Source organism: Scleropages formosus, chromosome 18 (genome assembly GCF_900964775.1).
Source record: "Scleropages formosus chromosome 18, fSclFor1.1, whole genome shotgun sequence".
NCBI classification, from domain to species: domain Eukaryota; kingdom Metazoa; phylum Chordata; class Actinopteri; order Osteoglossiformes; family Osteoglossidae; genus Scleropages; species Scleropages formosus.
The window spans coordinates 10,743,683-10,759,141 of NC_041823.1; the positions used below are offsets into that span (position 1 = coordinate 10,743,683).

Genomic DNA, 15,459 nt, shown 5'->3' on the forward strand with positions numbered 1-15,459 from the left:
CGGCGGCATCTCGTGGTGAGAGGTGGACTTGCTCGCCCTCACCGGTTGAAGGTGAGCAGCAGGTCGACCTCCCTCATGTCTGTGGTGTTGATGAACTTGCACTGGACAGGCAGAAAGCCCCCATCTGCTGAGCACTGGGGAGGGGAATTCTGGCCGGCTCCGTGGAGGAGACGTCGCTCCTGGATCTCGCAGCTCCCTGGACCTGGAGGGAAAGGTCACAAGAGGAAAGGCAACTTGGTGTTTATACTAGGCGATACCTCACCAAGGAACGTGGACGGTTGGACAGTTTTCGTTCCACACTCACAACGAGAGAACTCCCCGTTCTGGCGTGTTCCATAGATCTCCTCTCCATCCTGGTCCACACACCAGCACTGGCCTAGGGTGCGGTCACACTGTATGGGTCGGTACCCTCCGGAGTCGGAGCACAGGGGCACCTGCGCGGCGTCCTCACCGCTGAGCAGGACCTGCTGCCGACGGAGCTGGCATGGCGTAAGACCTGAGAGCGTAGAGCCACAAGCAGTGATTTCTCACTCATACCAGGCTTTCAGTCTTGTACCCAAACCTGGATGCTCACAGAAACTAATCCAATGGGAAAATAAACCTACAGTGTACAGCTGATCCCTTCTGCCTGCTCCCAGGAATCTCGACACCTACAGCATTCACGCACCAGCACTCGTCCCCACCGCGACTGCATTGCACATGTCTGACAAAGAAAAAAAAACAACACACGGTGTTTTCCGTTGCCGGATTCTGTCTAAAACCTCGTTTTACTTCATCAGAAAGGGTCAGACAGCTCGCTGGTTTTGGAATCCCAGCACTTCCATTGGGTTTGTCACGATCAGCCAGACCTAGTGGCGCTTTCAAAGACCGCGACTCACCAGAAAAGTTCATGATAACGATAAATATTTATAACCAACCTTTGTTCATGAGATTAGTCAGAAGATTAGGAAGCATCTACACGAGATGGTGAAAAACGTGTTGTCAGCAAACGGGAGGGGTACCTGAATCTGCCATCCTCTGCACACTGGGCCACGTGCTCTTGCTGCCCTGACGCCCCATCAACCCTGAGCAGTTCACATGCGGAAAGGGTCTCTGATTCCAGCTGGTACCCTAGAAGGTAGAGATGTTGTATGAATGTATTGTGTGCCAGCAAGCGGCGTAGCGGTTGGAGCTGCTGCCTTATACTCCATGGACCCAGATTATAATCTCACCTTCCAACCCACATCCAATCAAACAGCTCAGGCACAGTGAAATGCCAGCACTACAAACTGTACTGTTGCCAAACTGCTGTGTGTAATCTTCTAGCTCCCAAAACTTAGCAGCATGACAGTATACAAAACTGGACATACAGCTACACACATATCATGAGGGATGGTAGAACCATAGAGGGTCAGAAGGTGGTGTAGCAGTTAAGGATGTGGACTTGCAACCCCAAAGCCACTAGTTTTACTTTGCCTTCCTGGCCACTGCTGCAAGACTGTATGCCTGAATAAAATGCTTCATCTGAACTGGGGTCCACTAAAATACTACCTATATAACCTGAGTACTTAACTTTATCATTACTTACCAGCATAAATCTTTCCTGCTTTGCATAAACAAATTAAAACACATCAGTGTTTTGCTAGAAAGCAGGGATCCATTATCAAACATTAAATCTGAGAGCATGATGGTGGCCTTGTAGCTAAAGGACCCAGGATCTAATCCGTGCTGCTCTGGTATCACTGGTGAAGGATCTTATCTTATCCTGATTATTGTAAAAGTTACCCACCTGTACTAACAAACAAATTATTATAATTTCAATCCCAGCCAAAAGAGTATACCTGGACAACACCTGTAAAGGATGAACTGGACAGAAGAGGGAAACCAAAGTAACATACAAGAATCCTACATCTCTGGGAACTGCTGCAGAAGAGCTGGGAAGACATGGCACCACATTTCCTCATCAAACTTATTCACCAAATGTCTCGTGGGAAAAAAGATTAGCGCAAGCAGTCCCACGCTTTTCGCTGAAAATCTTAACACACACAACTAACATTCTGAGTCCCTTTGGAGAAAGACATAAGCTAAATAACAGCTGATCACAATGACTGTACCTGATGTCTTGCCTTCTGACAGGTGAACCCAGTAGAGGACACAGCAAGCCAAACCAATGAGACTCCTGTTAGCCATTTCTGAACACTGCTTCCCATCTGCAGCCCAGGAGGATTTATAAATCTGCCACCTGAATATGCACCGTCATCCTGCCCTAGACTGCAGGAGGTCACAAGAGCCTGCTCTGCAAACACTGACCCGTCCTGGACAAAGTCTGCGTCAACCAACACGGTGAAGCTTGACGCTTCGAGAGGGTAAAGGGAAGGCGACGGCCAATGGCAGGACAGTGTCACTTCACAAGTGGCCTTAGGAGAATGTCAAGGCCTCTTAACTTGTTTGGTGGCCTGAGGATGAGGACGTCATTTTGTGTTTTGCGTAAGAGAAAACTCTTACCTCTTCACAGAGAGCTAGGTTGAAAAAGCAGAGCGTTGCAAAACACAAGGATTAGCATCTTGGTAAAGAAAACAACTTTATTAAAATAATCTGCATTTATAATGAGTTCTCCGATGGGTCAAAGTAAACTGGTCAATTCATTAAAGTTAAAAATGAACACAGGTAACAACTGAAAATGTGTTGCAGGGGCCAAAAAATAAACAGAATAAGGTTTATTATACAGAATGCTTTAATTAACGGGTCTTACATATAGTATTTTACAGATAGGCCTGTGTTTTTTTTTTTAAATAAATTCTGAATGTACAGCTGGAACAGAAGTGAATTATCTACTTCAAATTTCACATCATACAGTTGGTAAAACACTATATACAGATATCTATCAATTTTCTTAATGTATTCATCATCATGGTTTTCTTTTTGTTATAAAAACTGTACATTGTTCAAAACTGCAAAATGTTGTCATTTTACGGTACACACACACACACACACACAACCAACAAGCACGCTGTGGCAAGACTGATCATGTCATATCAATGAACTGTGGAGCAGATGATGTGTGAACAGGATGTGCATCACCCAAACGTGGGCCTGTTGAAGGAAATCAACTGGCCACAAAGAAGACCAACATGGTCCAAGTGTCTTAAGACTTCTCCAAACGCACTAATATAATTAAGAGCACCTTGTCTCACTATAAGCTAAAGTAACCTTTGCTATTAAATATATATATATATATATTTATCACACACCTTTAAAACCTGCACTTTGAACCCAACATTCATGCTCACTGCTACATATAAGAACTTGCAGCTGTACGTCTTCTGTACTCATGTTACTTGGCACATTGAATAAAAACTTAAGTCACTATTAAAATATGTACTGATACTCCAAATGCCATTTAAAATAAATCACCTGTTTGACCATAAGGAAGGAAGGCGGGCATGAGCTAGTAATTATCTGTACGATGATAATGTTTTTTCATTCAATTACCCAGTCTAGGGCCCAAATATTTTAACATTTTTAACTATGTTAAGGAAAAGATTATTTTAATTTGTAGAAGTGACACTCACTTCAGATATCTTCCTTCTCTATCAGTATTCTTAATTGCAACTCATCTCTTTATAAGCCATGCAGAACAAGTGGATGTTTGTGAACGTGGCCCGTCATTGACGTTTGATGGACACACTATATGTGTCACTTAAAAGGGTGTATTTATAAGAAAATGATTGTTCTAGCTTTTTAATCCTGCAGGCAGTTATTTTCTTGTGACTTATACAATATAAATGAATCTATAAATATTTCACTCCAAACTGGGCAAGACTTTCGTCTCCCTTGCAGGTCTAGTCTAGACCCATAAGGGTGTACAGTAATACTGACCCCTTTGACCCCTCTTCTCTGTTGTATTCCAAACAAGGATCCAACAGGAACATGACTTTTCTTTTGTCTGTGGTCTCAACACACTCTGCCCAAGTGTGAGAAACTGAAAAACAAGTTGACACCTCTGTCCACGTGAAAGCACCTTGGGTGGACGAAGACTGCCCATGGTGCTGTCATTAAGAGTACAGCAGTCTGCAGCACCTCACTTGGGCCAACGATTAAGGGCCCAGATTCCAGAAGTCAGGTTCCAGGGCCCAAGCTCAATGGTCAAACTGAACAGAGGGCACTAATCTGCTGCACCTTCTCCAGGTCCGTTAGGAGCTGCTTGACCCTGCGCTTCAGCTGGGGCAGCCTGGCAAGAGGATCAGGAGGTTCCAGTTCTCCAGTGAAGTCTAGCCAGCTTTCGAGGACTAGGAAACATACAGACAAGGAAACATGCACCATAAGCCCATTATAGCATCAAAGTACTGCTTGAAGAAAACAGCTACTTCAATTGACTGTTTCAATTAATGATGACTGACACGTACATGTCAACTGTATATTTTCTGTACTGCTTATTGTTCTGATGGAGCTGTGGCTGCTGTAACTAAGTGATTTTACAGGTCATGTGGTGTGTAATCTCATCTTAATGTGACACAAAAGTGGCTCTCTACCATCGAGTTCCTTCTCAATGAGGTCCATTCTGCCAGCCAGTTGGCTCTGAACATCCTCAATGTGGGCCAACAGGTTGAGCTGCCACTGAAGGCAGTTTTGCACCTGACCTGTGGAGTCTTCTGAGAAGTTTTCATTCAGGAAGCCAGGGACACTAATCACTGTCAACTCCTGCAGAACCAGACCAGAGGCAAAAGGAAGGGGGGGAGTTATACTATGACAACATATCAGTTCACAACAAGAATTCATCTTACTAAAACCTGCAGATAAACAGAAGGAAAAAGGATCAGGGAAAAAAGATACAAATAAAAAAATTTAACACACACACACACACACACACACACACACACACACACAGAAGAATTTCACATTTGCTATTTCCAACAAAAAAAAAAGTTGATTTATAGAAATAGTAGAAATTCCTGTAAGCATGTAAACACCACATTCAAAGGAGGATTTGTTTATATCATGTTCTTTTTGTTCTGGGTTAGGGAGTAAGATTTACCTCTTCCTCCTTCACCACTGATTGCACTGTATGTGACACCATATGTGGTATGAGCTCGGCTGGCAACAGTGCTCCCTGGCCTGGCCACATCCCTGCATCCCTATCGCACCTCGGCCCAGGTCCTGGGGGCTTCTGATAGCTATGCTCGCTGGTGATGTAGGTGTCCATGTGGGCACTTGGGGCTTGGAGGTGGACATGGTCCTGCAGTCCATCCATCACCGAGTCCTCACCAGAGCGCACCCATGATCTTGTCCATAAGTGCAAGTTTGGATTGTGTTTGTTCCTTCAAAGGGAAAGTCACCATGTACAGTTAAACAACAGCGACAGCTGTCATCTACCTAATTCCAAAGTTTAAAAATATACTTCCAAGCACAATAATAATTTACATAATTAAATAAGCAATAAGAATAAAAATTACAGGCTCACTTACTGCAATATATCCATTTTGAGATGCAGGCCATGCAGCACCTTGCTCACACTGTACACGTCAGCCATCAGTTGATGTGTGGAAACGATCTTCTCGGCATTGCTGTGTGAGTAGTTCTCCGCGAGGAAGGACAAGCCATACATGTGACCCTTGGTCATCCAATCTTTATCATGGCGGTATTTGGCACTTAGCCGTTGACCTGTACAAGTTTTCATTCAGAAACCTTGTCAGCATTGGGAGTATGCATCTTTCTAGCAATGTGCCTCATCTATAGGATGAATGAATCAACTATTAATTTCACCTTGTTACTTCAAGTGAAAACAACATCCTGCTCACTCTTTAAAAACCTTAGTATGACTGTGGAAATTTCTAAATTGCCACACTAATTAAGACGTTAAATGCCTTCCTAGAACACTTTGTGTGTACCTTACGGACTTCACGACTCACCTGGGGGGTCCTGGCACACATAGCAGACATACTGGTCAGGGATGCAGTCCTCTAGCAATCCCATACACACACTGTGCTGCCAGCACATGCACTCCTCACACTGCAATATGAATATGGGAAAACACTTTCTAACAGTAGTCACCACCAGGCTAAAAAACAGGTGAATGTGTGACACCAATCAGCCACAACGGCAGGCACCAAGCAAACATTAACAAGAGCTTCCAACAGAATCAGTTTCTCCCTAACCTTCAAAAATTCTATTTCCAATATTTGAATTCACCATAAAAATCAAAATCACGCATAAAAACACAAGCATATATTAATACTGAACCGACATCAAAAGCAATACAAAAATAGTGAGGGGAATCTAGTTCAAACATTACAGGACACCTGGATCATGAAGCCATTCTCTTCATCCATTTCACAAATACAGCGCACAATGTCTCCAGCATATTCCTCCTCCTCTGCCATGGCGGGCTCCAGATCGGAGCTGTCTGCAGCCCTGTACTCGTCCCCGCTCAGTAGGGCACTCTCAGTGGTGGAATCAGCAAGCGAGTCCATGTCGGACAGGTCTGGATCAAAAGGGACATTGCAAAACTGCCATGTTAAACGAGCCATTACAGTAACTGTGTTGACAACTAAGATGTTCCACAAGAAAAATGAACCAAGCTTTTCTTGTCCTGTTGATCCTGAAGAACACTGGTGTATACCAAAGCTTTGAGTGGTGTCAAAAGGTCAAGGCATCACTTAATGACTAAACAGCTCCCTCAAGTTTCAAGAAGATTCTGAATTACAAAATTTAGGCATACATCAGTTCCAGCTCAAGTGTAGCACCTCTAGACTTCTGAGTTTTAAAGCTATTTTGTACAAATTGTATGCCAGGCATAATCAATGTTAGTCCACTAAAGTACATCCATTCCTCACATTATAGCATTGACTCACAAGTTCACTTCTTATGTCTTTTGCTCTGCAAAAAGCATGAGGACATTAAGTCATTAGTAACACTGCTTAGTAAATCTAAGAAATGTCTGAAGTTAGATCTTCATTTGACAACTATAGGTTTTATCCATACTAGAGTAACAGTATTTATATCATAAAACTCTGCAAATGATTTAAATTATTGACTTAACGTTTAAATGTTAATAGTGTATTTCTAGAAGTAAGCGCTGGAATTATATCAATTGCGATTATTTGCCCTAACTGATAATTGTGATTGCCTGACTGTCAATGGAACAGAGAGGAAGTAGGGTACATATAGCTGGTTTTGTTATGGAAGAAATGTAACCATCTCAATGAACTGCTTAAAGCAGTATTTTTCTCCATCTAGTGGCTGTATTAAAGAGAGGAGTCAATCCACAACCATAGTCAAACTGACACCACTACACATCTTCTAAGGCAACAAGTGTGCATCCCTGTTCCAAATTATCAAGTGTTAAAACTGTTGTGCAAAATAAAATATCTGTTGAGGAAGTAAAATTACACATCTGTACAATGCTCAAAAATGCCATTGTATGGAAAAAGCCTGTTGTATGGGGGGGTTACTTTCACAAGTTGGGTTTTTCATTATACAGAAATGCGTTACATAAGAGATGACTGTTGTTGCATTAAAATGTGAACATCAGAAAAGATACTCAAACAGCTAAAAATTCACATACATTGGCACAGGTCATACACTGACTGATCTAAGCAGATGTAGGTGGTATTCAAAGAAGACTGAACTCACTCTCCCCTGTGAGGTCCACAGAGAGGATAGCTCTAGGGTACTGAAAGGGTGTGTGCCTGGGGGTGCTGTGCAGTCGAAACGATGTGCTGCAGGAGTGATTCAGAGGTGAGGAGCATCTCCTCATGTAGGCCAGAGACACGTCCTCAAAATCTTCATAAACTGGACAGAACAAGAGCGTACATATACGTAGAGGGGATTCATATAGTTGTACAGAGGGTAGCATAGTTCGGGTCAACATCATCAATTACCCACTATGTACTTGAAAATTCATTTGTTTACAACTGATAGAGCTAAGTAATTTGAACAGGTGTACTCACTGTGCTGTTTTGATTTCTTTTTTTTCTTCTTCTTTTTCTTTTGTTTAATTCTAAAGGGGAACTTCTCCTTTTTATCTTTCCGCTCCTTATCCTTGTCTTTCCTTTTTCCTATAAAAAATAGAAAGTAATTTCAATGACTTTTACAGCAGAATATTTTATGAGCATGTAAATCTTGAGAATTATCTCACCAATAGTTTGAATTTCCTCCAGCTTGATTTTCTTTTCTGTCTTGATCAGCCCTGAAGAAGAAAAAGTAAATTATGGCAAATTTCTAGAAACAACCTTAACTAAGAGTTAAGTCTACATAAAATTGAACAGTATCAGTTCTGGAAATTATACAAGAAACCCAGGTGCATGGCACTGTCATTTTCAATAACCTCCCCGTTATCATGTCTGGTTCAGACTGTCTGGCATGACATAACTACGTGAGTAAGAAAAAAAACCAGTGTCTTACTGAATTTAGGTGGTTTTGAATAGCTCTCTGAAGAGTCAAACTGAAAGGTAGAGCCCTGAGGGGATAGAGCTAAATGTGTAGGATACACAAAAACAGGAGAAACTGCAATAAATAGATTACAGTGACCACTTAGCAGGTATACAGTACAATTGCACTTTAATAAGTAATTTTAAGACAGTTATATCATGAAAAGTAGGAGAAAGAAAAAGGCTCTAATACAGGGGGTTTCACCCGATTCCTGTAGGCCCTCTATGAATGACAGTTTTTGCTGCAGCCAAGCACTTCAATTACTTTGCCGTTACAGCTCTTTTCAAATCTCACTGAATGAAATGCACAGGAAGAGAATTCTGCATGTTTTTTCCATCAAATTAAATCCACTTTGTGTTTGGTCTAACAAAATTACTGGAGGTGTATCAACACAATGTTCTGTTCACATTGACCTATCCTTAAAGAGAATTAGGAATAATTAGAATTATTTTCTAATTAGAAAAGCAAAAATCATTTCACTGTTAAAGGTATCCCACAACAAAGTGGGCACATTTTAAAATGAGTGAGCCCTGCAGTTAATTTAGTAAGATTAATATTATTTAATCATGACTACGCATTCAATCATTTCAGTCAAATATAAATGAAATCTTCAACTGGAGAAAGAACCAGTATAAACAGTGGGATCATCATATCAGAAATTGAAAACTCCAGTCTAAGAAGTTGCTATAAACTGTATAGCTAAGCCTTTTCAGTCACTAGTTGGAAGGACCTTCATCTTGTCTAATGCATCATGGCACTTTATTACTTTAAATATTTTGACAAAGTCTCCACCACAGGTTTCAATATGGTGAAGACTTTGTCACACTGGACCACAGTAAACTTCAGAGCAAGCCTAACGAATATGAAGCTACATTATAAGAGACAGTTGGAAAGCCTGCATACAGGAAGAGCTGGAAACCGTCCTGCGCCGCTTACTGCCCACAGGATCCAGCAGACTGGAGGTGGGCATGGATGCAGAGGCAGCCCTGGCACGGCCTGCCCCCTCAGGAGAGCCCGCCTCTGACTCTGCCTCCTTATCAGCATTGTGGTAGTATTTAAGGTGATAGTCAAGGAGCTTGGCTTTGCGAAAGGCCTTGCCGCAGCCTGGAATCCTACACCTGAACTTGTTGTGGTCTAAGTCCATGAGGAGCTCTTTCGGAGATGTGGAGCCATCAGATCTCTTCATGTTTATTACTAAATGTAAAAATAAAAAAGTACCACAAAAGACAGGTAGTATTAATTAAATGTCAGCTATAGATGAAAACAAAACAAACATATTTAACTGATTTCCAGCTTATTAAATCATCATGAACAAAAGACAGCAAGGCTACATAAGGCCTGAAGGACATACTTGGCTCTCTGGTATGTTTGTTTGGCTTCAGAGTCCTGGCTGCTACCTTTAGACCAGAATCTGAAGGAAGAAGAGTTATGTCAAACTTGAAAGGACACATGACAACAGCCTTTTATGAATCTTACATGAAATGTTAGGTATTGATATATTTACCTCATGTCTCAATGAGAAATTGGAAAGACACTTTGCACCCCTTTAAAAACTGTAGGAGAAATAACATTTTAAAAAATAAAAACCTTACCTGCTGTCAGTGAGGCAGTCTGTTCTTCAGGAATAACATGGTTGGAAACATCTGCATCCGTACTTTTATCACACGTGGCAATTGGAAGCTGATGTGGGGGGAATGGCAATGCTGAGGGTGAGGAAGCTTCTGATGGCAAATGCACACCAGGGTCATGGGGGGGTGAGGTACACCGCTGCATAAAGGATGGGCCTTGGGCTGAGAAAACACAAGCAGAAGTTATTTGCACAAAAACAATTCATGTAGTTTACCTCCAGGTCCTTAAAGGGGAAACTATCACACACACATTTTCTGAACCGCTTGTCCCATACGGGGTTGCGGGGAACCGGAGCCTAACCCGGCAACACAGGGCATAAGGCCGGAGGGGGAGGGGGCACACCCAGGACGGGACACCAGTCCATCGCAAGGCACCCCAAGCGGGACTTGAACCCCAGACCCACTGAAGAGCAGGACCCGGTCCAACCCACTGCGCCACCGTGCCCCCTGGGGAAACTATCACTACATTCTTAATAACCAATTTTCTAACAAAGAGTTGCTGTGATCTGAAGCTTCTTTCGGAAGCACAACGTGTGAGGCAGGGTATATCCTGAATGAGATGCCAGTCTATCACAGTGCAATCTCTCACAAACAGACAAACATATAAACAACATACAATTTAGAGTGTGCAAGGCACCTGAATTACTCATTTGGATTGCAGAAGGAAACCAGAGCACCGGCATACCCACACATGCAGAGGGATTTGAATTCCAAAACCCAATTTAAAGAGTTGTTTATTACAAAGTACACTAGAATTTTCCTGACCATCCATAATGCAAGGGCTTTGCCTGAAAAGCTAAACTAACTTTGAGGTATGTGGAGTTGTTACTTACATTCTGACTCAGCAGAACTGGCCTGACAGTGTTTGGGCTCTTGGCATCCCTCCTCCTGGGAGGGTGGGCTTGTGCAAGTCTGTCTGAAGGAGATGCTGGGTGTAAACGGTGCAAGTCGCTGAGAGCGTCTCCTGCTCTCTGAGGTCCGACGTGCGTCAGGAACTGTGGCAACTGGACCTCCTGTGCCAGAAAAAGTGTCTTCACTCAAATATGAGTTTCAAGCATTAGATTGTTCAAGCTGTACAGTACTCTCTTCCCTTCCATGTTCTCACAGTGAGGTAATAAAAATCAGTCCTGATTTACTATAGTGCCAAGAGTAGTTTGCGTACGGCTCATGTTAATTAGCATATTTTACAGAAATCAGTATTTCTTAGCGTCTTCCTTTGAAACTGTGACATAGGTAATCAACAGAAAACCTCCATAACCTTACAATAATTTAAGACTATCAACACAGCAGAAATCCAGAAAGCTCAAATATACTTTCTTAAAATTAACAAACAACAGTAATATATACATACTTCAACTATACTTTGCATATTTTATTGCATGTAATAGCTTGCATGACCCACCCTGCTGAACCAGTGAGTCGGGGGAACCAGATACGGCTTCCCGTTCCATATATCCTGGCCCAGCAGAGAGGCTGGTCTGAGTCTGACTCCTGTCCGATTCCACAGAGTCCTGCTTCAGCTCTATTTCTCTTGACACAGGAGGACTCGGAAGGCGGGAAACATGCCCCTGGGCAGCTGGGCACTGAGCACTGCCAGCTGGTGACTTCGGTTCATGTGCTCCATCCAAGGGGCTCTGAAGCAGATTAAGAAAGAGAAATGAAACCAAACTAGGAAAGAATTACAGAATATTAGGGAATAAAGTAGAAGAAACTTCAGTTTCTTACATAGAAACCATCAGGCAATGCTGCCTGGCCTTTCTGTTCTTCTTTGCACTGTGGTGATTCTTCACTTGTTGCTTTTGAGGCTAAAATTTGCAGAGCATGTTTATTCAACTGAGATGTCTTGAACAGGCCTTATACAAAGGCTCTATGTTTTCACAGCGGTGTTACCTGTCTTTTTCCGGTGACGAGGTCTCCTTGTAAAGAATGAACTCCTCTGCCTAGTTTTTCTCCTTTTTGTTTTTGGCATTTCAAGTTTCTCCTGGGACAGACTTGAATCTTCAACAACAGCAGTCAGAGCCACTTAAAACAGACAATGAAAAACAGCAAAGTTTAAAAAAACCTGCAAAATTTCAAGTAACATGTGAGACTGATGTGGGTGAATAGTTAAAGTTATCAAGTCAAGCACACTGTGTTGAATGACATAAATTGCAATTTAAAATGTGATTTTATGCTAGACTGCAGTACCAGATTTCCCAGCATCGGGCGCTGGGTCCTCCACGATTTCCAGGTCGTCCTCAGCCTCGCTTTCACACCTCCCAGTCACGGCCCCCGTTTTCCTGGTCTCCTTGGCCTTGCTGTTGGCAGTGGTACGCGGCCTGCTACCTCCTTTGCCCTTAGCAGCGTCTGTTGCTGCTTTAACTAAGGCAATCCAATCCTGTGGGAAGGAAACAGGCATTGCTGCTTAGGACACATGAGGAATACTGTCATAACATGAGATTTAGACTCCAACTTGTATATATACACATTTACTGTAGAAAAAGTCAAGATTTGCCAACATGCATACCTGTCCTTTAGCATCTTCTGGCATAGATTTTATATGTATCCTTTTCACACACCGAATAACTCCATCATAAAATTGCACAGTATAAGTTCCTGGAAAGCATGACATGAAACAGACAGGTTGTTTGTACAAAAAAATAACATAAGAAAAATAACTGGACACTAGCTATGTGTAAATTATTCGAAATTTTTTCCTCTGACATCAATCCAAAACTTTTGTCTCTTGTGTGGAATTTATGAAAAAACGCCTGAAGTACTCAAGAACACACACCATCGTCATGTATGGTTTCTATCTTGGCAGGATAGTAACGGCAGTCTGTCCATCGAGCCAATACCTCTTCACCATCTTTGAAATTCTGCAAAATAAAACAAAAAAATGCATATATACATGAATTTCACTAGTGATCTCAAATTTCAAGTTTCAGTTAAATCTGAGTAAGATGTAAAAACCTGCAGGACCTTAAAATGAATGACATTGAGTCTATCTGTGCTTCTGCATAAACACTAGAAGTGTGATTCAGTACTGAATGGTCAAATAAATTATGTAAATTAATTTAAGACAAATTTTTAACAAAAAACTACAGGTTTAACTGAAGTAAAACAGTTTTTAACAAACCTTGACCTTAAATTTACCCCAAAAAGGTAACATCCTTGCATTTCCAAAGTTGCAAGCTCACCCATGATTTAAACATTTTCTCTGCTACAATTAGACAAAAAGAAATTACAAAAAAAGTGGGCATAAATATGTCACTGCAGTAGTATTCTGTAACACCCAGCATGTCTGACAAGTTGTACATGATTCTAACATACGGTAGCAGCCCTTTTTCATGTGTGGTTGTACAGACCACCCACACATCAATGAGACAAGCAGCTCAACACGAAGCCACCATAAAAATATCAGTGCAACTATAGCATATTACTTGTCGTTGCTGTAATTCGGTTTGGTCTTCTGTGCTCTCTGAACTCCCAGGAAGCTCATCAAAGCGAGATGCTGTTATCTCGCTGAGACTCTCCTGGATGAGACATTTATGGAATACACATACACAGTTAATTTGTTATACATTCCTCACCAAGTGAGTATTTTTTTTTTTTTTTTAATTATTAAAAACAGCATCTCAGATACTTGCTTTTCACCTTACTACAATACACACAGCACTAATAATGAAGCATGACTGAATTTTGCACCCCTTTCCCTAATAAGTTATTTCCAACATTAACTTTCCCACCTCAGATAATGGTTCAAAAAAATCATAGTGTAAGTGCAATTCTGAAAGATGTGTTAACTGGTCTGCCATATATGTGTATGGACAAAATATGAGGAGGGAACCACCTACAGATGCTTCTTCCTTGTCATTTTGTCCCACTTTATGAGACATTGGTTTCTCGAGAGGTCGCAGGCGGTCGCTGTCCCAGAAGATCCACTCATCGTATCGGTGGCTCCAGCGGTCAAAGTGGACGAGCATCTTCCCCCGCTCGTAGTCTATCTTCTCAATGCGCGAGGGATACCTGAGAATATCTCATAGTTATATACTGAGCTCATTTCAGATTGTAGAAAGGATGTGCTCAATGTCTTTCATCTGCTGACGTTTTCTTAGGTCTAAAAATTCTGAGCTGTTTTTTTTTTTTAATACCATTTTTGCAAGTAGTCCTGGGCTTCAACTCGCGCGCCAACCTCAAACGTGATTCCTGGACGAACAGGCGGCTTTTTGCTCATCTTCAAACTCTTGTTTACCTTTCAGATCCACTTTTCTGTCACGCTGTATAGAGTTAGAGGAAGAACAGAAAGGAACACAGTTATGATCGACGACACCAGACTAAATCCATTCTTTCACTGATGCTTTTTGATGTTGCCTAATTAATCAAGGTATTAGCATTGCTTGACACTGACAGCCATTGCCGAATTTATCACGGTACCAAATAAAATTGATTGATATTGCCTAATTTATGTAGACACTGACATTAATAGTGCCTAATGTGTATGAAGAGCTGCATAATTGAATTTGAAGCAGTGAATACTCAATTTCATGTATTTGTAGACATCTGTTGTTAAGCATTCATGCTCAATTTAGCAGTTTATATTATATATATTGGTTTTTTTACCTGGAGGGTTAATAAATTTCTAGTTACTGCAGTAACAACTGAGCTGGTCCATTCCAACGGTCGTTAAATATTTGTCTACTTAAACGAATAACGTCTGATTTTCACAAATCTTCCAGAACCAGTGTCTGCCTGTAGCTCAGCTGCCTTCCTTCCTAAACAATTTTGCAATTTTCTCTTCTTGCCATGACTTTTCCGTCTTCTGCAAGTTTAACAACTTAAACTAAGTACATTATTTATCATCTGACAGAAATTAAAGAAAGTAAGCATAATAATAATCCCTAACGTCGATGAGCAAAACGAATAAGTAAAGTTATTCATGATCTGGACTGGACAGGCAGCCAGCCTGGTGCTGCTGCTGCTGCTGGTTAGCCAGCAAAGCTAATGCTACACACATGACATGATCAGGGTCTCAGTTAGTGCATTTGAGCCGCCTGCAAAAGAGAGGCGAAGCACTTAAAATGCACTGAAGGTTTTAAAAAAAACAATGAAACTGAGAGGCACACAGCTGGCGAACTGTCAGCCGGGAACGAGCCTTCCCGACCTGACTTAAGCAGCTGACCATGTAGCTACTGCTACAGCTAGCCAGGGAGGTTAGCCAGCAGCTTAGCTCCCTTAGCAAAGCTAGCTGACAATGCTAGCCCGTGCATCGCGAGGAACAACTCGCGCGACTCGTCCTCGGCATCGCACAGCGCGAAACTTTACCTTTAGATACATTAAAGCATGTCGTTACGTTTGGAAACTCAGCTTTCTCCATTCTTCATATCTGTCATAGTTCTACATTCCCCCCCCCCTCCACCACTACCACCACCTCCTCCTCCTT

General features: G+C 41.9%; 2 protein-coding genes across 3 annotated transcripts in view; both read right to left on the reverse strand.

Annotated features, from left to right (window-relative positions):
• tg (thyroglobulin) overlaps window positions 1–2,169 on the reverse strand; it is a 38,411-nt gene extending 36,242 nt beyond the window's left edge. The window contains exons 1-5 of the mRNA XM_018762767.2: window positions 2,094–2,169; window positions 1,002–1,110; window positions 606–703; window positions 305–496; window positions 43–202 (exon numbers count right to left, since the gene is read on the reverse strand). Coding sequence (XP_018618283.2) covers window positions 43–202; window positions 305–496; window positions 606–703; window positions 1,002–1,110; window positions 2,094–2,169 — 635 coding nt within the window. The remainder of the gene's footprint in view (window positions 1–42; window positions 203–304; window positions 497–605; window positions 704–1,001; window positions 1,111–2,093) is intronic.
• Window positions 2,170–3,242: 1,073 nt separating this feature from the next.
• LOC108940744 (PHD finger protein 20 like 1) lies at window positions 3,243–15,459 on the reverse strand. 2 transcript variants are annotated; one of them, XM_018763105.2, is made up of 24 exons: window positions 15,342–15,459; window positions 14,171–14,296; window positions 13,874–14,045; window positions 13,460–13,552; window positions 12,811–12,895; window positions 12,544–12,632; window positions 12,225–12,414; window positions 11,928–12,059; window positions 11,763–11,842; window positions 11,440–11,671; window positions 10,871–11,050; window positions 10,002–10,199; window positions 9,761–9,820; window positions 9,313–9,603; window positions 8,383–8,451; window positions 8,117–8,167; window positions 7,929–8,036; window positions 7,612–7,770; window positions 6,279–6,460; window positions 5,889–5,988; window positions 5,445–5,640; window positions 5,015–5,297; window positions 4,512–4,680; window positions 3,243–4,268 (listed from the first exon to the last, which is right to left on the reverse strand). In XM_018763105.2, the coding sequence occupies exons 2-24, from the start codon at window positions 14,251–14,253 to the stop codon at window positions 4,126–4,128; spliced, it is 3,345 nt and encodes a 1,114-aa protein (XP_018618621.1). In that variant the 5' UTR covers window positions 14,254–14,296; window positions 15,342–15,459; the 3' UTR covers window positions 3,243–4,125. The 2 variants fall into 2 exon arrangements, with proteins under 2 accessions (XP_018618621.1, XP_018618622.1); XM_018763106.2 differs by lacking the exon at window positions 15,342–15,459 and adding an exon at window positions 14,640–14,848.

Coding starts and splice junctions, on each gene's coding strand:
- LOC108940744 (XM_018763105.2), bottom strand. CDS start 14,253: ATGAGCAAAAAGCCGCCTGTTCGTCCAGGAATCACGTTTGAGGTTGGC. Junction 11,672..11,762: donor CATTGCCTGATGGTTTCTAT/GTAAGAAACTGA, acceptor AATCTGCTTCAG/AGCCCCTTGGATGGAGCACA. Junction 4,269..4,511: donor CATTGAGAAGGAACTCGATG/GTAGAGAGCCAC, acceptor TATGTTTCCTAG/TCCTCGAAAGCTGGCTAGAC.